Source organism: Pseudoliparis swirei, chromosome 1, assembly GCF_029220125.1.
Source record: "Pseudoliparis swirei isolate HS2019 ecotype Mariana Trench chromosome 1, NWPU_hadal_v1, whole genome shotgun sequence".
Taxonomy (NCBI): domain Eukaryota; kingdom Metazoa; phylum Chordata; class Actinopteri; order Perciformes; family Liparidae; genus Pseudoliparis; species Pseudoliparis swirei.
In genome coordinates, this window is record NC_079388.1 from 6,603,719 (window position 1) to 6,629,481 (window position 25,763).

At 45.0% G+C, this 25,763-nt stretch overlaps 1 protein-coding gene across 1 annotated transcript in view; it reads right to left on the reverse strand.

The window, feature by feature from the left end:
* The window catches only part of med30 (mediator complex subunit 30), a 45,653-nt gene extending 22,429 nt beyond the window's left edge, over nt 1–23,224 (reverse strand). The window contains exons 1-4 of the mRNA XM_056418880.1: nt 23,154–23,224; nt 22,248–22,539; nt 19,802–19,960; nt 10,419–10,526 (exon numbers count right to left, since the gene is read on the reverse strand). Coding sequence (XP_056274855.1) covers nt 10,419–10,526; nt 19,802–19,960; nt 22,248–22,445 — 465 coding nt within the window. The 5' untranslated portion in view covers nt 22,446–22,539; nt 23,154–23,224. The remainder of the gene's footprint in view (nt 1–10,418; nt 10,527–19,801; nt 19,961–22,247; nt 22,540–23,153) is intronic.
* Between the last annotated feature and the right edge of the window lie 2,539 nt (nt 23,225–25,763).

Sequence of the window (25,763 nt, forward strand, 5' to 3'; positions counted from 1 at the left end):
TCGTCAAAAGTTAAATTGCATGACAACGTATTCATGGGAAATAACTAATCCCAAAGTAATCACATCAGTCGTATTACTGTGCCGATGATTTGGCTGGTTAAAGCCCCGTCTGGCCACAAAGTCACTGAGACAGTCCCAACAGGTTAAAGGTTACGTAAAGGTCTGAAGCTAGATAGATAGATGATGTAAACCGTTAACTAAGCCAAAAGAACCTCCGGCAATAAAAGACGAGAAAATACCATAAATCAGCAGGTGAGTGTGTTACCACCTAAAGTTTTGCCACCAGGTAAAACGTAGTCTCTCAAGCATCAGCAATTGTATTGACGTATATTCCAGAACACTTCTGTATGGAGGATTTTAAATGTCAAGTATAAATAAATAAATAAATGCTTGAATAAATACAAGAATAAATAAATACAGGAATAAATAAATAAATGCTTAAATAAATGTATTAAGGAATAAGTAAATACAAGAATAAATAAATGAATACAGGAATACATTTTAAAAAATGCTTAAATAAATGTATGAATAAATAAGTAAATACAAGAATAAATAAAGAAATGCTTAAATAAATGTATAAATAAATAAATACAGGAATCAATAAATAAATGCTGAAATAAATGGATAAATAAATAAGAAAATACAAGAATAAATAAATAAATGTATAAATAAATAAATACAGGAGTAAATAAATATAAGCTACTTCTGAACCTGTAGTGGGCAATGTGAATCTTATAAAAGGTAGTTTTTGACCACCAGTAGCTCTACAGAGTAATTACTTTTAGTCCGTTCCTGTGCACCCAGGTGACATTGTGGTCATTTTTGCCAACAGTTTTGCATTGCTAATGTGTCAGACAAAGTAAACGCACACAACACGTTTGCTAGTCCTCAAGGATACACACAATACTGAATCTAAATACACTGAGTGGGACACTTAAGGGAACCGTGGACCAGAACGATCCCTTCAAAATGCCTATTTTTTATATCTGGCCAGAATATTTAGAAAAGTCTTCACAAAGTGAACCAACATTATTAACAGTTTTTGAACGGTGTCAAGGTTTTGTCAAAGACGTCTTGTCCTCAGTCCAACACGAGAGGACTGAGAAGTAGAGCTGCCTTGGGGGGGCGTGCCGCTCACATTGAAGGTACAAACAGGGTCTGTGTGTGTTGGGATAGTTTGTTTATTGGATTCGATTCAAAGTGGCAGAAAAGAGAAACCCACTCTTATTTAAATTTATAGTGGCTCTGGGAGACTTAGTTGGCAGTTAGCTGTAGGAGCCAGCGCCGAGGGACCGGACCTCGGGTGACTGGCCCGACACTCCATCGAATCACTCTGTTGCAAGCCGTTACACCGGTTACACCACCGAGAGCACCGCCACTGGCCTCCAACTAAAAGATGAATCTCCGAGAGTCGCCGGCCGCTCTCAACCTGGTGAAGAAGACTCCTTAAAGGAACGATGGCAACGTGAAAGTCTGAGTTTTCTCATTTCCACTTATTTATTTTTCTTACTTAAATAAACAAACTGTCAAGACATACACGAACCGTACAGCCACCACCCCCGTTAGTGGCACAGTTAACACACAGATGGCTAATGTGAACTACAGGCCAGCGGCACATGAGGATACGATAGAAGTGGCATTTTTGGTAGATTTGGTTGAATTTTGTATTTTCCAGCCCTGTGGTTAGTTTGTCGTGGGCTTGTTTTCTGTAAATCTAGGCTGTACAAACCCAAAGGGTGGAGGGGAAATGTGTCCAGATCTTACACATTGCACTGAAATAAATCAAGAGTGATCATAAAGATGTAAATCAAAGAGTGGATGAACGATTTTTAAGCGAGACAACAGACGAATAAATCAATATTATCACATGTTTTACATTTTGAGCATTCAGTAAGTGGAGGATATATTTCACTTTAAAATAAGTGAAATGTGCTTATCTATTGCAGTGGTTCTCAACCTTTTTTTCAGGATAATATGTATAATATGTTTTTTCAGCCAAGTACCCTTTAGCCAGTACAGCATTTTTGGCTGAAAAAAAGATATGCCATCAGTGTCCGATTTAATATAGAATATCTACAATTCAGTTTACGAACGTGCACTTATATTGTATTACATACACTACCGTTCAAAAGTTTGGGATCACCCAGACAATTTCGTGTTTTCCATGAAAACTCACACTTTTATTTATCAAATGAGTTGCAAAATGTATCGAAAATATTGTCAAGACATTGACAAGGTTAGAAATAATGATTTGTATTTGAAGTATTAATTTTTTTCTTCAAACTTTGCTTTTGAATCAGAATGCTCCTTTTGCAGCAATTACAGCATTGCAGACCTTGGCATTCTAGCTGTTAATTTGTTGAGGTAATCTGTTGAAATACTCACTTACCTTTACAAACACCTGCCACAAGTTGGATTGGCAGTGACACTTCTTACCGAATATGGTCAAGCTGCTCCACAACAACTCAATGGGGTTGAGATCTGGTACGACTATGCTGGCCACTCACCCCACGCTTCCTCAGCACCTGCCACAAGTTGGATTGGTCGATAAGTACTTTGCATCATACGGGTCAAGTCGTGTTCCCACAACAGCTCAATGGGGTTGAGATCTGGTGACTGTGCCACACTCTCCACCCCACGCTACATGAAGCACCTGCCCTGGGTGGATTGGCTTGATGGGCACTTCTTGCAGACCATCACAGTCCAAGCTGCTCCCAACAGCTCAATGGGGTTGAGATCTGGTGACTGTATGGCCACTCCATACAGACAGCATACCAGCTGCCTGCTTCTTCCTAAATAGCCTCGTGTAATAATGGAGGTGTGTTGGGTCGCCCTGTTGAGGAGGACATTGGCTCCAATCATTAGCGCACCTTCCTAATAGTTTCTTGCACAATGTGGAGGTGTACTTTGGGTAAATCCTGTTGGAGAGGACAGCCCAAGCAATGGCGCTACTTACAGTTCTTGCACAATGTGGAGGTGTGTTTTGGGTCGTCCTGTTGAGGAGGACATTATTCCAATCAAGCGGGGTTTGTGGTATGGCATGGCGTTGCCAAAATGGAGTGATAGCCTTCCTTATTTAAAATCCCTTTTACCTGTACAAATCTCACTTTACCAGCACCAAAAACTGTCCCCAGACCATCGCAGCCTCCTGTACTTGACAGATGGTTGAAAATGGAGTGATAGCCTTATTTAAAATCACTTTACCTGGTACAAATCGCCACTTTGCAACACCAAAAGCTGACCCCAGACCATCCATGACCTCCACCATGCTTGACAGGTGGCGCGAAAATGGAGTGATAGCCTCATTTAAAATCCCTTTTACCTGGTACAAATTCCCACTTTACTACAGTACCAAAGCAGCCCCAGACCATCACATGATCTCCACCATTGGACAGATGGTGCTGCAAAATGGAGTGATAGCCTTCCTTATTTAAAATCCCTTTTATCGGTATAAATCTCCCACTCTTTACCAGTACCCAAAGCAGCCCCCAGACCATCATACATGACCCTCCACTATGCTTGACAGACAGTCAGGCACTCTTCCAGCATCTTTTTCACCTGTTCTGCGCCTCACAAATGTCAAGGCTCAAATGTTTCTGTGTGATCCAAACACCTCAAACTTGGATTCATTTGTCCATAACACTTTTTCCAATCTTCCTCTGTCCAATGCCTGTGTTCTTTTGCCCATACCAATCTTTTCTTTTTATTGGCCAGTCTCAGATATGGCAAAACTTTTCGCCACCTGCTCAGAAGGCATCCCGGAGTCGCCTTCTTTGCCACTCCGCCCAGAAGGCCAGCATCCCGGAGCTTCACTGTCGACGCTAGAAAATAGCATCTGATCGCCTCTTCCTGTCGGCGTCGGCGTTGACACTGGCGTTTGGGTTTATGGGCACCATTTAAAGAAGCTGCCAGTTGAGGACCTGTAGGCGCGTCTATTTCTCAAACTAGAGACTCTAATGTACTTGTCTTCTTGCTGAGTTAAAGCTGGGCCTCCCACTTTTTCTTGCTCTGTTAGAGCCCTTTCAGGCTACCCTTCAAGGGAGTAGTACACACCGCTGTAGGAAATTTGCAGGCCTCCCTTTTCTGCTCTGGTTAGAGCCCGTTTGTGCTGTTCTCTGGAGGTAGGTGCACACGCTGTAGGAAATTGCACCGGGCCTCCCACTTCTTTTCTGCTCTGGTTAGAGCCCGCTTTGTGCTGTTCTCTGAAGGAGTAGTACACAATCGGGCTGTAGGAAATTTTCAGTTTCTTTGCAATTTCTTGCATGGAATAGCCTTCATTTCTAAGAACAAGAATAGACTGGCGAGTTTCACAGGAAACTTCTTTTTTTCTGGCCATTTTGAATCTTATCGAACCCACAAATGTGATGCTCCAGATAATCAACTAGCTCAAAGGAAGGCCAGTTTTATAGCTTCTCTCATCAGCAAAACAGGTTTCTGCTAAGCTGTTAACATAATTGCACAAGGGTTTTCTAATCAGATATTAGTCTTCAGGCGATTAGCAAACTGATGTACAATGTACCATTAGAACACTGGAGTGATAGTTGCTGGAAATGGGCCTCTATACACCGATGGAGATATTTCATTAGAAACCGGACGTTTCGACCTAGAATAGTCATTTGGCTTACTACTAATACAATGTATAGAGTGTATTTCTGATTGATTTAATGTATAGAGGTGTATTTCGATTGATTTAACATATCTTCATTTGAAAAACAATGCTTTTCGAAAATAAATAGGACATTTCTAAAGTGATCCAAACTTTTGAAGCGAAAAGTAGTAAAAATGGCTATTTTTAAAGTTTGATTTAATGGATAGAGGACAGTCATTGGTCGACCAATCTCAGGGTTGCCAGATACACGATAATTATCCTCCAAATACAACCATTTTGAGCCTTTGGTACGGTACTTCACCATCTCCAATCTGGCAACACTGAGCACCTCGCCGCCTCCACTAGTTCATTGTTGTTTGTGGGCATGCTATAAACTACGACCAGCGCCGCCGCTCCCATAGCGCACTACGCGCTGTGCGCAGGGCACCAAGTCCTGAGGGGGCTCTGCAAAATAGGCAACTAAAAAATCCTCATAGTTATAATAATTATAATGCCGATATTATTTCAGTCTAGAAATATTAGGCACCTTTTAGGCATGTATATCACAAAACAGGCAGAACAAGAGAGATGTTTAATCTGAGCCCCCCCCCCCCCCCGAGACGAAGTATCCTCTTTTTCACAAACTCAAATCTGGTCACCCTACTGGACATCCCTCGGTAACCACAATTACCTCGGAGTTACTGTGCATTATGTTGATGAGAAGTGAGCGCTGCATTCACATGCCCTGACTGTGATGAAAACAGAGGAGAGACATGATGCTGAAACGTGCGCGGGACACTTTACTGAAGTTGCACAGCAGTGGAATGTGTCAAATAAAGTCACCACACTGAGCAGATAGAGCACCAGAGATGATCGCTGCTGCGAGACGACTGCCTTTGATCATGTCCCTGCTTCAGTCTCCAGCGTTCTGTCAGTGTCTCTGCATAACAGTGCATTTGACAATGTCCTGACAGATTTTATGGCACTTTAGTTCATATGGCACTACATTTAAAATAAGTGTCAAGTTCTAGGAATTGACAAACTGCACTGAAAGTGTTTTCTGGTGTCTCACTCTAACAGGGACAACAAATGTTATTGCACTTTCATTCATATGGCAGAACATTTAAAATAGAAGTGCGCTATACACTACTTTTGAATTAATTATTGGATTTTGCGTTTACAAATGCGATTAATCGTGATTAATCAGGGAAATCATGCGATTAATCGCGATTACAATTTTTACTCGTTGCCCAGCCCTACATATTATAAAAACAAGGTTATTTATCACATCCATACACAGGTCTCTAATAGGACAACAATTAAACTCACTTTCAAGTCCAGTCTGGCACCGACCGTGTTTACATGCATTCGAATAACTTGGCTTAGTCGGACTGAAATCGAATGATCCGTTTCATGTAAACACCTTTGTTCGACTATGTGCGGTCCGACTACGATCCGATTAACACCCCTGGATAACTCGATCCGATCCGGTTGATAATTCGACTATCGCGGCATGTAACGGTGAATTGGATTAGGAACTGGACTTTGCGACTTTGCGCATGCTTGAGGTCCCGCCGCCCTCCTCCCTCCCTCCCTCCCATGTCGTGACCCAGAAGTCGAAAGAGACGATAAGTTGTCACTGCCGGGAGCCTGGCCGGCAGAAAACAAACAAACAACGCTATGGAGAAAACAAGAGCCACCACATTTCTGGACCGAAGAGCAGACAGAATTTATGCTTAACCTTGCTCTCTGTTCGCCATCTTTCTCGAAATGTTGATGTTGTTGTTGTTGATGTTGTTGTTGGTAGTGGTGAAGAGGTCAAGCGGAAATGGCTGTATCACCACGAGTTGTAATGAAAACAGCGCTACCTATCGTATCGGATATGACATACTTTCAAAGGCCAATGATTCGAATTACTCACTGCCATGTATATTGGGATAATAGCAGATCCCCCAAAAGATAGCAGAGTCCGACTCAATAAGATTCGAATTATACCATCATGTAAACGCACTGACTGAAACCGTTTTGGTTTAGTTTAGTTTCTTTTGTAGGAAGGCCCAAAACAAACCTCTGTTTTTCAGTCCAGTGTTATTTATCTACCACAATATCTGCAGTCTTTAGCCGTACTCTTCGCGTGTAGTCTTTTTTGTGAAAAGCAGAGTAAGTGTAGTTGAGCGCAGAGCTCGCCGCAATCTCCCACTGTAGTGTTAACATTTAAAAGCATTCAAGGGGAGCTGTGCTCTCAAAAAACAAAAAAAATTATCATCTCTGCTGCTGACACTCCTGACCTTGGACCATTATCGTTGCGGCGCACTCAGACGGTTTGGCACGCACAATCTGACCAGCAGCACAGCGAGAGGAAACGGAGAGGGGGGCTTCAGCCGGCAGGAGCACACAACGCAATCTATTCTCTCTGCAGGAAGAACTAGACAAGCTCCTCCTCACACACCTGCAACTCGGTAAACACACACACACACACACACACAACTAATCTGTGACAGACAAAGCAAACTAAAACAGGCCTCCCAAATAATGCGTGATGCCTTTTTTACATGCAACTCCTGAACTCAGGTGAGCACCGGCGGGTACTGGTGGCCGGTATCGTGTCCGAGTTCTGGCTGTTTACCTCGCCTGCATCGAACCAAGGATGATATTAGAGACGCAGAGCTTCGATGTCATCTCGACGGGTCCGTTTCATAGGAAGAGAGATGAAACGTAATCTGGGACTCGCAAATAATCTATTACGTAAAATGGCTAAAAGGGGGCAGGGTGCGTCAGCGAGAGGAGAACCGGAGTGGCGCCCCAGTGGTCAGCTCAGCAGGGCTTTGCAGCGCCGTGACAACAAAACACGACAACTGTCAGATTTTAAATTGTATTTAACATGTAAATCAGCGGGCCTCGTTTCCAGATCACTCAAAGATTTAACCCTCCTGTTACCTTTACATTTACTAACATATTTTACCCTCGGGGTCAATTTGACCCTCCAAAACCTCCAGAAAATATTAGAATTAATATTGTTTCCCAAGTTTAAGTGTGAGGTACTTTATGTTTGTTTGTTGACTACCTAAATAGCCCTTTAAATATATAAAAAAGTTGATATTTCTTATATGTTTGACACAGTGAAAAACAGCCTGGGGTCAAATTGACCCCAAAGAACACCGACATTAAACATTGAATGGGGTCAAATTGACCCTAAAGGTAACAGGAGGGTTAAACACAGTACCACCTCAGCGGTAACAGTGGGAGCAACGGAAATAGGATTTCCTCTCACCGCCCTTGTAGAAATGTATCAACGGTGTGCAATTTCTTTCCGCGGCTGCCACTCAATGTATTTATTTTCAGTAATTACCCGTCAATACTGCAGTTTTCATGGTTAGTGGCGGGGGCCACAAAATAAAAACGCCGGATTAAAATGGCCTTTCCTGCGCCACGAGGGAGTCACGAGAAGCGAAGCGTGAGAACACAAAGCGCCGCTTGTTTGTGATCGTTTCTCGCTGCTTCTCCTCAGCGTGCCACTAAAGAAAATAAGTGTAACTTCTTACACTAAGAGGTAAGTAGACACATCTCTGTGCTCATATTCCCCTACTTAGTCTGCCGCGTGCAGCTATAAACCATGACGCGGGATGAAAATCTTCCTCCAGGAAACATCCAGACTCAGTTTGAAGTAGAGCTCTCTTCTGCACTTGAGCGAGTGATGAAACAGCCTCTCTCCCCATCAGAGCTGGACAAAAACATATGTGACAGTTAATATGTTTGAAGAAGCTCGGAGGTGTGTTTGATGTCCGCCAGTGGAAATCCCCCCAGAGGTGAACACCTCACTCAGAAGACGTAACCACGCCTCGTCTCCTTTCCTTCTCATTCAAAACACCATCATCTTGGTCAAGTTATTGATATTTACCTCCTGGAAAAGGAAACTTATTGACACACTAGTATCAAGCAAAGCAGAGCCAGATTCATTTCATGACTTGCGATCACTGTAAATCTGATGTCACGATCTTCAAAGCTGTAGAACTTAACTTCCCCGAGTAACTTGTTATTTTTCCCATAAAAAGGGCTGTTCCGACACACACATTCCCCAGTGGCATCGCACCACTCTGGAAGTCGATCGCTCACTTCATCTGACCCCAGCGGGCGAATAAGACACAAGAGGCTTCTTGTATTCCCTCAGGGGCAGCAACTCGGGGCCCAACCTGGCCGACCACAGTTTCTGTGGTGAAGCGCCACAGCCTCAGATTGTGAAATGGCGACTCACATTTCAACCACTTCACGCGCTGCTGTAACATTCAGTGCCGGAGATCGAGTTCCAACGAGAGCCACAGAACTACTTCGTCAACAGGAAGCAGCAATGTAAACCTGAGGAGGCCCGTCCATACAAACATCAATAGATAAATACATCCATAGATAAATACATCCATAGATACATACATCCATAGATAAATACATCCATAGATACATACATCCATAGATACATACATCCATAGATGAAGACATCAATAGATACATACATCCATAGATGAAGACATCAATAGATAAATACATCCAGATACATACATCAATAGATACATACATCCATAGATGAAGATATCCATAGATAAATACATCCATAGATGAAGACATCAATAGATAAATACATCCATAGATAAATACATCCATAGATAAATACATCCATAGATACATACATCCATAGATGAAGATATCCATAGATAAATACATCAATAGATGAAGACATCCATAGATGAAGACATCAATAGATAAATACATCCATAGATAAATACATCAATAGATACATACATCCATAGATGAAGATATCCATAGATACATACATCCATAGATGAAGATATCCATAGATAAATACATCAATAGATAAATACATCCATAGATGAAGACATCAATAGATAAATACATCCATAGATAAATACATCAATAGATACATACATCCATAGATGAAGATATCCATAGATACATACATCCATAGATGAAGACATCCATAGATGAAGACATCAATAGATGAAGACATCAATAGATAAATACATCCATAGATGAAGACATCAATAGATACATTCATCCATAGATACACACACACACATTCATACACACACACATCCATCCATCCATCCATAGATACATCCATCTATACACACACAAATACATACCTACATCCATACACACAAACATCCATAGATAAATACATCCATGGATATGTCCATCCATCCATAGAAAAACACATCCATACATTTCAAACCTCAGCTCCACCTGGAGAAGGTGTCCATGACATCACCAAACAGAATGACTGACCATACAAGGCATACTAGGTCTGACTTATTATCAAGGTTAGAGACGAAGCATTTTCTACTCCAGGTAGCTACCAGGTGGCTTGAAGCTAAACAATCAGAGCATGACTACCAGGCACAGACACCTTGAGCCACATGTAAAGTGTGCCGTTATAGCGCCACCATCTGGCCAATTGGATGCTGGTTCTCCAGTTAACGCTCCAGGTTAAGGATGGAGTGTAAAGGGACTAATCCGGAATGAATTCCTATCTAATTATTATATCTTTAAGATAATATGAGACTCTGTGTTTCCCCCCTCCAGCTCAAGTAGATGAGATTTTAAATATCTGGAGGCTCATGGATCTGAGAGGTTGACTGAAACTTTAATAATCTAAAATAACATCACGCTGAGCTGCGATCAAATCTCAAGATATCACTTTGTGAAGCCTTTTTCACTTTTCCTTTTATCAGCCCTTCCTTCTCCTTCCATTGCCGCCGGCTGGGAATCAAACCCGTCCTCCCCGTTAACAGTGTTGTGCTATCGAGACAGAGCACGGTACCTTGTTGACCTCCAGGATCTCCCTCCTCTCCTCGGTGGCCGGGCGGCTCCGGCCGGCCGAGCGATCCTCATGTTTGCAGCCGTCGTCCTCCACGAAGGGGATCAGTTGCTGGAAGGCAGCACAAACAAAAACGTGGATATATTATTTACAAAGCGAGCCGAAAACACTGACACATTCGACCGATTTGAATAGTAGCAAAATAGATATATAAAAACTTTCTCCTTCCCTAATGCACTTTTCTCTTCTTCCTCTTATTCTGTCCGTGAGCCAAATACATAAAAAATACGACGGTGCCTATTCAAATATATCCTAAAATGCCCCATGACTCATGAGTGCAGTCAGAATTGCGTGCATATGGGCGAGCTCAACCCATGAGTGCTACCCTACACTGAAGATGTGTGCGTGCTGTCTGACAGTCGTGTTCCCGTGAAGTGGTGAAAATGGGGATTCTGTGTAAGCTCTGGAAACACGAGCCTCCCCCCCTCTCTCTCCAACGTATGGAGAGACCGTACAGAGGGAGAGAGAGTGGGAGATTAATTCATTTTTAAAGGCTCTGTATGCTTGACCTTGTCTGCTTGACACTACAGCGGGGCTGATGTGAAGAGCCTCTCCGACAGGGTCCCCCCCCCCCACCTCCCGCTGCTTTACGTCACACTGCCCCCCGGTGGTCACCTCGGGGAGGAGGCGTGCGGGAGGCGGGCAGCGAGCAAGTCATGTGCGGCGGCCGTCTTGAGAACACGCCGTTCCCCCCCGCGCGAACCTGCGCCAAGGAAAAAGGGTCTCACACTGACAATGTGTGATGGATGACACGCCCGCTGATCGCTGCGGCGCTCCTGAATGGACACGCCTTGTAAATGTAGACAAATGTCGGCTCTATTGTGCAGAGTTTCGGGGGAAATACACGGCATCACTTATGTTGACGTGAAGTCAATTTTATAGTTTAAGACTCCACAAAGAAATCCACAAAGCATTCTCCAGACACACAACACCAGCACCTCTCTGGATGGGTTTGCAAAAATAATCTGCAGTAGTGTATTACACTGGAAGGATTTCCTGTTGCATGAGGGGGTGATCTCCAAAACCGTACGTGATGGCGGCTGTGTTGCGAGCTCCCGGATTTTGTAGTAGTTTTTTGTTATTTATTCTTCTTATTGCGACTATTTTTGCACAAAACGTTAGCAGCCAGTTAACGTACGACAGATGCACACTTCTGGAGATTGGATCGGCAGTTGCTCGCCGCCTACCAGAGTTTTTCAACTCTTACTCGGACGTCCCGCCAGGAACAGTAGCGGAACTATCTCCGTCCATTTTAGGCGCGATCTCACGCAAGCGTCGCCGACGGAGGGGGAAGCGAGCTGGCGTGCTGGTTAGGCTGAGACGTCGAGCCAATCGACCCCCACTACCCACCATTTTACTGGCAAATGTACAGTCTTTGGACAATAAGCTATGCGAGCTCCAGGCTCGTATTCAATTCCACCGGGAAACTAAGGACAACTGCATCATCTGCCTTACGGAGACATGGATGTCGGAGGAGGTTACCGACTCAGCCATCGAGCCGGCAGGATTTTCCGTCCACCGCTGACAGAACAAAGACTCTCTCTGGTAAAGATCGTGGAGGGGTATGTCTCATGATAAACAGATCTTGGTGCAACCAAAGTCATGTACATACTCTCAAGTCGTTCTGTTCCCCGGACCTGGAGTACCTAATGCTCATGTGTCGACCATTCTGGCTGCGGAGTTTACAGCAGTCACCGTAACTGCTGTGTACATTCCGCCTCAAGCTAACACGGACATAGCGCTGAAGGAACTCTACGGGCGATCAGCGAGCAGGAGTCGGCACACCCGAGGCTGCTTTCATTGTGGCGGGGACTTCAACAAAGCGAACCTGAAGAAAGTTCTCCGGTTCTACCAACACATAAAAGCAACACGCTGGGGAGCGGATTTCGACCACTGCTACACTCCCTTCCGGGATGGATACAAAGCCCTCCTCCGCCCACCGTTCGCAAATCGGACCACCGCTCCATCCAACTACTCCCGCCTACAGGCAGAGGCTTAAGCAGCAACCAATCGCTGTGAAGGAAGTGCAACGCTGGTCGGACCAATCGGAGTCTATGCTACAGGACTGTTTTGAACGTGCTGACTGGGATATGTTCAGGGTCGCGTCGGACAACAACGTCAGTGAGTACGCGTCCTCAGTCACCGGGTTCATCAAGAAATGCATAGATGACGTTGTTCCTACCAAGTCGGTTCGGTTATCCCAACCAGAAACCGTGGATAAATGGCGATGTTCGCTGCACTCCGCGCGTAACACCGCCTTTGACTCGGGAATATGGCGGAATACAAAGAGCCCGCTCGACCTCCGTAAGACCATCGGCTCTGCCAAGCGGGAGTTCAGGAACAAGGTGGAGGAAAAGCTCAAGAGCCATGACGTGAGAGGTGTGTGGAAGGGGCTACAGACAATCACGGACTTCAGAGGGAAAACCAGCGGTGAAGAGAACTCCTCTACCTCCCTCCCAGGCGAGCTAAATACATTCTTTGCTCGGTTCGACGTGAACGGCAGCCCGCCAAAGGCAGTGCCGCCGAGAGACCAGCCTGCTGATCATCTCAGAGGCTGGCGTGCGCAGAGCCTTCAAGCGGGTGGACATCCTGAAGGCGGCAGGTCGACCACATCCCGGGGCGCGCCCTCAGAGCATGTGCAGACCAGTTGGCAGGAGTCTTCGCAGACATCTTCAACCTCTCCCTGTCCCAGGCTGTTGTTCCTGAGAGCTTCAAGATGTCCACCATTGTGCCTGTCCCCAAACACCCCAAGGTAACCTGCCTGAATGACTGGAGACCCGTAGCCCTCACCTCGATTGTCAGTAAATGCTTGAGAGGTTGGTCAAGGACTTCATTTGTTCCATGTTGCCTGCCACGCTGGACCCATGGCAATTTGCATATCGTCAAAACAGATCCACCGACGACGCAATTGCCATGGCACTTCACACCGCCCTTTCCCACCTGGAGGGGAGGAACTGTTGTGTGCGAATGCTGGTTGTGGACTACAGCTCAGCGTCCAACACTATTGTTCCCGCCAAGCTCGACACCAAGCTCAGAGGTCTAGGCCTGCACTCTACCATGTGCAGCTGGATACTGGACTTCCTGTCGGGCCGCCGCCAGGTGGTGAGGATGGGCGTACCACCTCAGAGCCGCTGACCCTCAACACGGAGCCCTCAGGGATGCGTGTTGAGCCCTCTCTACTCCTGTACACCCACGACTGCACGGCCATGCACAGCTCCAACGTCATCATCAAGTTTGCTGACGACACAACAGTGTTGGGGCTGATCACCGGCAGACGACGAGACAGCCTACAGGGAGGAGGTTGGATCACTGGTACAGTGGTGCCAGGAGAACAGCCTCGTCCTCAACGTCAAGAAGACCAAGGAGCTGATCGTGGACTACAGGAAGCGGAGAGGAGAGCACACCCCATCTCCATAGACGGAGTTGCAGTAGAGAGGTCAGCAGCTTCAAGTTCCTCGGCGTGCACATTTCGAGGACCTCACATGGACCACGCACACCACTCACGTGGTGAAAAGGGCCCAACAACGCCTGTATTTCCTTAGGCGACTGAGGAAATTCAACATGGCCCCGCATCCTCAGAACATTCTACACCAGTACCATCGAGAGTGTTCTGACTGGTTGCATCACCGTCTGGTACGGAACTGCACCGCCCTGGAGCGTAGGGCACTACAGAGGGTGGTGCGGTCGGCACAGTACATCGTTGGAGGTGAGCTTCCCTCCATCCTGGACATATACACCAAGCGGTGCGTGGCCAGGGCCAAACGGATGATGAAAGACAATAACCACCCGCGCCACAAACTGTTCACCCTTCTACCGTCAGGCAGGCGATACCGCAGTATCAAGTGCCGCACAAACAGACTGAGGGACAGCTTCTTTAGTCAGGCCATCAGGCTGCTGAACAAGGACTGAGACCCTCATTAACACTACACACCAGAACATATTCTGTGAATATCTATGGCCATGGTGTATATTTTATTACATTGTTTATATATATATATTGTATATATATATTGTATGTATATACATATAGTCTCAAAAAAAGTGTATATTTTATTACATTGTTTTATATATATATATTGCCATGATGTATATTCTATTACATTGTTTTATATATATATTGTTAATACTTTCTTCTTTTTTTGTGTGGATATTGTATAGTTTATTCTCATTCTTATTTTAGTCTGCTACTGCTGTCGGGTGTTTTGCACATAAGAATTTCACGAACCGATTATACTTGTATAAAAGGGGATGTGACAATAAAAACTTGAAACTTGAAACTTGAAGCAGAGTTTCGGGGGAAATACACGGCATCACTTATGTTGACGTGAAGTCAATTTTATAGTTTAAGACTCCACAAAGAAATCCACAAAGCATTCTCCAGACACACAACACCAGCACCTCTCTGGATGGGTTTGCAAAAATAATCTGCAGTAGTGTATTACACTGGAAGGATTTCCTGTTGCATGAGGGGGTGATCTCCAAAACCACCATCCCTACCATTTTCCTTTCAAAACCAAAACTATCATACCAGACGGGATCACAAACACAGATTAGGTAGAAGACTCTACAAACAACTAGAAGACACTCCAATAACAACCCGATCCAAATCTAAATCACGCAAAGCTTCTCGAGAACATTCTGCTCTTCTCCATCGTTTGACCTGAGCTTCTGCAGCCGGAGGAGCGGAGGCCCTGCGGACAGTAAACAATGACTGGAATGAGCCGCCTAGTCTGGAAGCAATGAGTGCATGGCGTTTCAGTGGAGCTGGCCAACATCAAGGATAACATGAAAGTAGAAGGAAGAAAAGAAAAAAGAGAGGGACTGCAAGACAATGGATAAAATGTCGGGTTGGCAGTAGGAGGGGAAAAAAGCTACGGTTGAAGGACAGTAGGAAGACAAGTTGGAAGAGACCGAGAACGAGGTGAAAAGAGAAAAATGCAAACGGATAGAAAAGGGGAGAGAATACGAGAAACAGAAGAAGGCGGCGGGCGGGGGAGGCGATTATAAGACGTACAAATCTGGATCGCTTTTTGCATTCCAGACTGAGCATCACGGCAAACTGCAAAAAAAAACTCAGTGTTGGAGGGAGAAGAGACAGCGAGGAAATGTGCAAGAAATTATCTCGGACAAACGATGGCTTTGGCTCGAGGAAACTTTAAGTAAGAGGAGAGGAATGTTTTTTCATGAGCCAATAACATATTGAATTAGAAAGGTAGCGGGATGATATTGGCAGCTTCTGAGGGGAAAATTAAATGTGCTGAGTCGGGTAGGAAACATGGATGGAGGAGTGGAGTGAGTGTGTGTGTGAGTGTGTGAGTGTGTGTGTGTGTGTGTGTGAGTGTGTGAGTCATAACCCCTGCCTCTTCCAGAGAAAGATGGATGTGGCTTCCTGCCTGGCAGAGAGGAATGGGCTAATGAAGTTCTCCAGGTTGCCGCGCCAACACAAAAGGAAAAGGGTAGCACACAAAAAACAGAGAAAACATCAACGCACCGAGGGGGTGAGTGTGTAAGATAGATCAGAGGTGTGGAGGCTGTCGCCCTTCTGAAGTCCAAGGGGAGTGGGAAATGAAACGGCTGGACAGTGCAGTAAATGACAAAAAAAAGGGGAGGAAGACTTTGCACAACAGAGAGTGAATAAAAGAGACGGCTGCAGAAAAAGAGAGTGAAACAAAGCCAACGTGAGAGAGAGGAAGAAAGGAAGAAAATGGGGACAGGGGTAGGGGGGAGGCGACATTGAGCAGGTGTCAGAGAGGGAAAGCTGACAAAGGTGGGAAACGGAGGGATGTGAAGAAGTGGGAAGAAATACAGAAAAGGTGGGAGCTTGAGAAAACAAGGGAGGAAAAAGCTGGAAGGAAAAGGGGAAAGCGCTGACGTGCACATTCGGGTCCAGCTGTTCATTAAACGGTCCTGTTGCTAATTAGGCTGCAATGAGGTCACACTACCCGAGTCATTGATTCCACTTCCTGTTTCAGGTGGCCAATAGTGAGCGGTCTGTCAGGCAAGGCACGTGAATTGGGCGGGATGATAAATTGGATGCGTGTCGGAGGACAAAATCAACAACCCTCAGCCCCGTTGAGCTATTGGCCGCTCAGCATCGGACTGGGTCTCAAGCCTCGAGGGGGAATAAACAAACATTTGAATAAGACGAAGAAAAAAAAATAGCAAGATGGCGCGACGACTCAGTGGAGGGTTTTACACCATTGCGACACAAAGGAAACTGAACGTGAAACCCTTCATGGGTCGATTCAGGCGAGAAGAGTCCTAACCGAAGCACGAGCGGCTGAATCGCTTTAAAAAAATGAAATTAACTGTATTATCGAAACATTTACACGGTGGGGCAGCCATTGCAAATTTGTTCCAATTTGAGGCTGGTCTCCTCCCACATCCTCCTTTATCCTCAGCAGGAGTCTGGTGAGAGAGATTAGCTCCGAGGTAATCTGTAGAAATTGGGAAGGGACTGCCGCAGTCGTAAATCCAATCAAACACCGGTGGACGGCCTCGCTGTCGCCCCCCCGCACGGAGCCCCCAACAGGACGCGCCCGGCGAGCCCCTCGGTGTTTGTGTCAGCGTTGTATATTCACCGGCCGCGTGTCACAGCTGTGCCCCGAGCGCCGTGTGTATTCTGAGCGACCGGGCGCGCAGAAGAGACTCCGGAGACTCTGGAGACTTTTCCTGAAGCGACCAGCGGATCTGCTGCGAGCGGCGGAAAAAAAAGACGGACCCGGAGGGAGCCGGTGAGATAAGAGTTCCCCGAGGGTGGCAACAGCACACGTCCTGTAAACTAGCAGCTCCCGACTGCAGCAGGCGGAGTGTGTGCAAAGCATGAGGCAAAAACATTTATACAATTCTTATTAGGGATGCACCGATCTGATCGGCGCCGATCCATATCGGCCGATATTCCCATTATCGGTTTTGATCGGCGTTCTCAAAACGGCCGATCAGATGACGTCACATGTGCGAGAACTATCAGACGTTTCAATCGCGGCGCACCGCAACGGAGACGATGCGCCCGGCGAGGGCCGCAGAGTGAGAGGTCCACGAGGGGATCCTCACCACCGAGCGGCGTCCCCGTCCCCCGAGTTGAATCACTGGGTCAACTCAGCTGACTCTCACATGTCTGCCCCTAGAGACTGATGCTCACGGTAAACACATTCCATCGGGAGCGCGCGAGGGTTTTGATAAAGTTAGCGGAAGGATTTATGTGACAACATCCGGTTTTGCAAAGTTAGCGGAAAGAACCACGTGAAACATCCGTTTATCAAAATAAGATGTCGACAAATCATACACGAACATATAAAAGTAAACAATGAACTGATTTAGTATCTTTATAGATCGTTTCTGAGATTTAGCTTAGATGATGCTAACATTAAAACATTTTTACTGTACCAAGGAAGAGTTTATAAAAATAAGTCAGACTTTTGTATGTTAAACAAAGTCCTGTCTATAGATTTCCCCAAGAGTTCCAGGAAATGAATGATGCAGATGTGTTCCATACATATCTGAAATCCACTACACTGGCAATCAAACAATTTTAATGTATCAATTAGGACATTTTTCAAAGTAAAAGTCCTAAATGTTTAAAGAAATTGGTAATTTCTTTAATGTTTGAGTTGCTTTATATATGTATTTCCTCATAGTCCTAGGCAATAATGCTACACAATAAATAGAATGCTTCAATCGACACCGTGATCGGTATTATCGGATCGGCAGCTACTGATTTCGGTGATCGGCACCAAAAACCTGATCGGTGCATCTCTAATTATTACTGTGTGCTCGGACAGCCTGGAAATAAATACAATGCAGTCACATCAAAAGCCATTTACTGCGACATACAATGTATTGTGAGGTGTGTGATAACTAGAGGGGGTAAAGTGATAATGTAATAAAAAGGTGGATAGAAATTTTAAAAAATGGTAAATCTAATTTTTTGTAATCAGCATTCCTTTTTAGGAATTATTGTATTCTATTATGAGCGTTTTCACATTTCAATGCATTAATAGTAACATTTATACTTTAAAAACTCTCATAAGCACTAATTACTTAATTAGGACAATGATTTCAGAGTCAAAATGACAGTCACACAGAAGTTAACTGACTGGGATCAAACTGGAAGCTCATTGGGCCTCACAGAGGGACCCCTCGAGGTTAACGGATCCGGTCTTAAGTTCTTCGTGATTTAGGAGAACTCGTTCGCATTTGCTCGTATTTTGACATTTCTCTGAGGTTGCGAACACAATTTACGAGCGGTCCGGACGCCTCGCGGCAGTCACCTGAAGTTCGTCTGCCGTTATCCGAGCCAAGCTTTTCACTAATAGATTGTAAAGTCCATTAGTTTGAAACAATATCAGTTTAAAAACCCCAAATACACTTCATAATTATGTTGACATTATGCTGCTTGACAGCCCACCAATCTCAGCTTTCATTTAAATTGGCTATTGACGCCACTGTCTTAACACCACCACGTCAATATGGACATCTTTAACTACAACACGCCTTAAATCATTTGGCCCCCGTCCCGCTGGAGTCATTGATCGCCTTGCGCTGCCATTTCTTCTTCATCTCGGTGACAGTGTGACCCCCGCAGGTAACACGACATGAACGGCACTTCCTATTCTCTCCCATCCCTTGGCTTCAGCAGGTCTTTTAATTCCACTGCCGACGGTGTCAAATTATAGAAAATGCCTTTATGGATCTTCAAAAGCAAGACTTCGACAGAAGGAAACGTGAAGCAGGATGCGTTGCTTAATATATAGGGTTGGGTACCGAAAACCGGTTCCAGACCGAAACGAGCGCTAGCTACGAGCTACGAGCTCCGCCTCCATAACGAAAGACAGGCTCCGCCCCCGTCACGAAAAACAGGCTCCGCCCCCGTCACAAAAGATAGGCTCCGCCCCCGTCACAAAAAACAGGTCCGCCCCCGTCAGAAAAGACAGGCTCTGTCCCCGTCACAAAAGACAGGCTCCGCCCCGTCACGAAAGACAGGCTCCGCCCCCATCACAAAACACAGGCTCCGATGTTGGCAGCTATTTTCACCTATGTTCAGCTTTTTAAAAAAATATGTCAGCTATTTCCAGACAATTTCAGTTATTCATTTCATATTTCAGCTATTTTCAAACATTTTCAGCAATTTAGTTATTATTTTTCAGCTTCAAGCTTTCAGATGTTAGCATTCCAACGCATTTTCAGCAGGAAATGCATTTTCCAGTTTGACTTGTTTACGCTGTGATTTACTCCGTCACCTGAGGTGAGGCGCCCACACATACACCTGCTCTCTGAATCACATCAACAAAACATAACGGCATCCCGTCGGTGTCCCCGTGTCTCACCTCCGGAGGTATGGAGTCCATCCCGGAGCAGTTCTCCTTGCATTTGTCGTAGACGAGGCGCAGCTTGCGGAACAGCATCGACAGCATCCGCAGGTGCTCCTGTAGCTTCCCCAGCCTGTCCCCGTGGGTGTTGGGGTTGTAAGTGACTCCATTGGGGAGCTGGGGAGCCACACGGAGGAAACGGCGTGTTAAACAGAGTACAAGTGCACACTTTTGCAAGTGCTAATGAAAAGAAAAACGTCCATTGATCCCCGCGGACTGCGAAAAAAGGCACCGCGAAGCCTCCGTTGCTCCCTGACTGGTGATCGTTCATTAGCAGCCTTCCACTAATGCGCAGCACTTTTAGAGATAACAAAGCGATGGGTTTCTTCCCTACTTACCATGGAGGAGAAGCTGAGCTGTAGAGAAACCCTCCAGAAAGAAAGCGTGTTTGTATTTATGCAACAGTAACTGGTCTTGTAAAACTAAAAAGACTCAGCTTCTGCTTCCCTTTGAATGGTTTCACTCGTTCTGAGGTGGCATCACTGGCTGTTAACTACAATGCCTGTTGAAGTGGTTTTTTGAGAGCAATGACAAACCCCTTGGCGCAGCACCGTCTGATTATAAACATCCTGCATTACATGAAACAAGCCCGTCTTCAGGGCAGGCAGAGTCAAGAGAGACAGACAAAGAGACGGGGAAACAGGGAGAGACAGACAGATGGATAAAGGCACGGGAGGTAGATAAAATACTTCTTATGTGTTTAAGAGCAGCCTGTGATCTGTGAGAAACAACTCACATCAAGGCCGTTTGTGCATTCTGTGGCGGCGGCGCGCTCGTTTGGCCCGTCTCCGGCTGGGATGTTAACAAGGCGCGGGACGAGCGTCTCGGAGGAGCAGGCAGACATCCGAGGTGAACTCGCGTTTATCTTATACTTATCTTCAAGTTTCCGAGCGGCGATGAGAACCGCAGCGCGAGCTGATATCCTCAATCAAATCCCAGAGGAATTCCTCCCGGTTAACTTCTATTTGTGATTCGACAATTTTTCGCCCTCACCTAGTTGCAATGTACCGCGTGAAAAAAAAGGAACATATTGGTCTTGGTAAATCTCGTGAGGGGTGCACGTTGATAATAAAAAAAACTGTGTGTGAAGAAGTCTCCAAATTGATCAGGCTTTTTTTTCTCTACATCTGAAACTCATTCGACATTATGACAACAAAGACAGAAAGTAGTGGCGCCTCAACAAAGAGAAATCACTGGAAAGGAAAGAGCAAAACCCTTGTTTAGCTAGCGTTGGATTTCCTATTGTGAACACACTGGTAACACTTGTTATTCACTGCTGGGGAATATGTATTATTAAGCCCAAACCTTTGATAACAACAATCTGGCCGCACTTAGTAGCTGCTTGGTATATGCAAGAGATTGAATTGTGCCATTCAGCTCTGCAACAAAAGCCAGCCTCTTCATCATCCCCCACCACGATGCAACCGCTACTTGGATCCCGTGTCCCTGACACTAAGTGTTTCTGTAAGATCGTTGGTGGTGTTTGTGACATGTTTATGCCAATTTAATATGAACACCGAGTAAACTAGACCTGTTTTTGCACCAAAATACAGTCTTAAAGCTCAAGACGTTGGAAGCCGAGTCTGAGAGAGTTCTGCATGAAGGCTACCGGCTAAAACAGTGTTGCCGATTTCATTGAGTTAAAGTAAAAAATCGAGAGCTCTTGTTTGCCATCAACAGAGCTCATGCTGAGGAGGCAGCCGTTTACTCACATTTCTATTTCTGACACCTCTTGTATTTCCAATTGATTTAAATTCTGATCACTCCCAAAATCATCCAAGCACAGCTGTACAATATAAGTAATACATGGGTGGATGGATCCATTGAGGGATTTGATTTAACACAGAGTAGACAACATACCCCATTCATGGGCTGAATTAGAAGTATGCTGAGTTTACTAAAACAGTTGTAATGACCTATGAGGAGCAATGATGTGGTGTCCATTGGCCTGAGGGCGGATGAAGTCAGTGTGATGCTTCGAAAGAGCTTTTTATTTCGTAATTATTTGGCTTTCACTGATTTATTATTAAATCCTGAGTGACAACTGATTTGTTTCTGCATAATAGTCATCCGTCATGTTACGATCAAACCTATTATTACTATTTTTGTATATTGCAGTCATATTTTTAAATACTTTGTTTTTTATCTTTGGGCTTCTTCTGATTATATTGAGGCGTTATATATTTGTATAGCTCTGTTAAATTATATGGTGTCGCCATGTTGATGTTGTTGTTCCTCTCGTGCTATTGTGTGCCATCAAAAGAGTTGAAAGGGCTTTCAGGCTTTGGGAAAAATATGCACACAAAAAAAATTTAACAAATTAAAAGACAGGAGAGGCAAACAGGAAACTAAAAGGGACGTGCAGCTAAAGGTGACAGGCGTGTAAAGCCGGAGTGAGACAGACCTGCATGTTCCTGAGGAGCTGGAAGATCTCCATGGTCCTGAGGACAATGTCCTGCACCGTCTCCTGGCCGATGCGGCACAGAGAGGCCGTGTTGACATCATGTGCTGCCTGGGCCTGCTGGTGCTGTTGTTGTTGTTGTTGCTGCTGTGGTGGCGGAGGCTGCCCGCCAAAAGGCGACACTAGTGGAGGGGTTGACATGGACACAGCAGGTGAGGATGCTGGTGGAGGAGGGCGTGGGTCCAGGTGAAGATACCAGTCAGGTGCTAGTCCACACCGGCACACCCTTACATGCCTGCAAGGAGGTCAGCAGTGAGAGGAAAGGCCAATGTTGACAAAGAGTAGGAGTGAAAAGAGGTTTATTCTGAGATCAGTAGCCACACACATGGATCTAAGACATAGAATAGTGCATAAGTTAGATATCGCTGTAATATATGACATTTATTCAACACAACATGAAGCTCTTCATTGTGGCGGACAGATACGTGGTGGGTGTGGTTGATAAAGTGCATACATTAATGCATTGTAGCTCTCTCGTCGCTGCACAGCTGTCCCGAGGAGCTGCCTAGCTAAACACGTCCAACACTGACAAAGTATGAGCTAACGTTTTAGCCGTCTCTAGAAAGTTGTGCACCGGTTGTCAGGAGCAGTTAAACGCTGCTTCACATCGATACAAGTATCGCCCTGGACTTCAAAAAACCCGTCCCCAAAAAGCGTGCCGGTGTGATATCGGGTTAATTAGTGGCGGACACCGAAGCTAAGTGGACAGTCGCCGCAAAACGCGACAGCTTCCTTCCTCTTAGGTCATTTTCTGTGTGTCGTGTCCTTCGTCCGACACGAAGTGAAACCCAACACGGAGGTGAGTGTTCAGATGTATTCAATAGCACGGTAGACGACGTGTAATGTTACCTGTGTGGTGATAATGTATCTGTTTTGTTGACATGTCACGCTCCCTGCTTTTCGCTCCTAGGATGTTTCAGCTACAGCAACTATCGCGAGAGTTCGTCTTGACACCGGGACTGGTTGTGGTAAATGAGGAAGTAGACGTGCGACTTGAAAATGTCCGTTTAGATATTTCATGTTTTTTCACGAAAGGATACATTTTAATCAGCATTATACATCTTTTAAAATATAATTTGACCCGTGGTGATCTTTTTAAAGTGACCCCCTCTCCCAATGTTTCAAAATTAGTAACTATATTACGGTAAAGCAAGGCGCACTGCAAATGTGTTCAGGCCATTCAAGGGAAACAGCGCCCCCTGCTGGTCTACACTTATATAACAGCCACGTCTCGCACACCTGACTTCATCCGCCCTCAGGCCAATGGACACCACACGATTGCTCCTCATAGGTCATTACAACTGTTTTAGTAAACTCACTACTCAGCATACTTCTAATTCAACCCATGAATGGGGTATGTTGTCTACTCTGTGTTAAATCAAATCCCTAGTCTACTCTGTGTTAAATAAAATCCCTCAATGGATCCATCCACCCATGTATTACTTATATTGTACAGCTGTGCTTGGATCATTTTGGGAGTGATCAGAATTTAAATCAATTGGAAATACACGAGGTGTCAGAAATAGATACGAGAGTAAACGGCTGCCTCCTCAGCATGAGCTCTGTTGTGTAGCAGAATTACTGCTCTGACTTAGAGACTGGAAATAAGCGCTTACACAAATAAGATTTTCCTTCAGGCTTGAGTGGGGCTGAAAAATTAGATTATGATGCCTATTACTTAATTTACATTATTCATTCAGATTTAGGGTTACGGGCTGGATTTCAATTTATTTGTATCTGTAACACATTTCGTGTGATAATAGTAACCTGTCGTAATTTATTTTCATTTATTCTTTCTCTAGAAAAAACAATCAATTTGCAACATGCAAAACGGATATGTAAAACCCTGTGTCAAGTGCACTTGACTGCCTGAAACTTCCTAATTGCAGAGGGAGTTACGTTGGCTTAGCAGAATGACTGAGCGTTACTTTTACAATCCCCATCTGCCATGAAGCCAGACCAACTGAGGCATGCCATTTGGAAATGGGTTTCTCCAGCCTGTCTTCTTATTGTGTTTAATTGACGAGAGAGTAACGGGAAGGTGGCTGGGTAGAAAGGCAGGCAGTGAGATTAATGTTCATTCACACCTCGGATACATGTGAAAAGGTTGCACGAAAAAGCAAATTTGTGTGCGTTGTCATTTTGTGTGTGTGTGTGTGTTCATCATGGGGTTAGGGCTGCAAAGACAGCTGCCGACAGGCTCTTATCTACTTGAGATATCATCTATCACTGATATAAGTGAAAAGAGAAACGAGAGAATGCATTGATCACATCAAGGCAATCTGATACAAAATAAAGTATTGATTTTTGTTCATGTAATCAAATCTCACTGAGACCAAACTTTTCTGTAAATTCCAACATTGACCTTCATTCATCACATGGCAAGGCATCAGATCTCCTCTGCGTGTCATGTGGTGCTGCATGTTATTGGGGCCTCTCGCACTACAAAATCCGGCAACACGGATTACCTTTAAACTGACGGCACGGCCTCATCTCACCGAGGCTGAGGCTTGGACGCGAGAGAGCAAGGGCAGAGAGAGAGTGGAGGATGAAGTGGAAGAAAAAAAAAGAACTGAGGAAACACAAACCGTGTACTAATTATTAGCCGAGGGGATATCAGGACTAAAACGGATTATCTAGCCAAGTATAGTGCATTACTGATGCTTTAATTAAACACACACTGATCTGGTCGCTCGATGCAGGGTTCTGATCGGATGGAGAGAGAAGGGAGTACACCGGTCTGCTCTGAAGGCAGCGGCATGTGAAGTCCAGTCAACTGCACGCGGCAACTTCCACGCCTGAAAGTCTGTGGATACGAGCATGAGATTAGTGCAGCTGGAGGAATGGGATACAGCTGGGGGGGAGGGGAGGGCACTTGGGTTGGTACACGTGGGTTTATAAGAGGGTCGTTGGTCTGATCCTCAGTGGTCCATGGGGACCTTTGGTCAGCTCAGATTCTATTTGACGTTTATAACGTATATGTTTTAGATGTTATTTCTTATCTAGTAAATCATGTTTAGCGTGACTGTATAGAACTTTTAAAACTTTGCCAACAACACACATTGGCATGCAATCACCATTGCAAAACATTGATGAAATAGCACCGTACAACAGTAAAGTACTGGATTGTTGTAGTCAATAACTGATGTACATCCCTTAAAAATCTACAGTTTTAGTTGGACTCTCTTCCATCATGTAAACAAGTTTGACTCTCAAACTCTCTGAAACCCAAACTGGCCGCCCAGGAACACAAATAAAAGCGCACAAACCGTCTTAATGTCAAGGAGGTGGAGGACCCGAGGGATCCTCACGCCACTCAAGACAATGGATCCGTCTGTGGGCTTGTTGCCCGGCAACAGATGAGCTGGTGTCGGCAGTGAGGGTTTAAATGGACGCATTGTTCCATCGTGTAGGATTTTATGACATTGTAAATTGGACTGTGAAAGCAAAACTCATAAG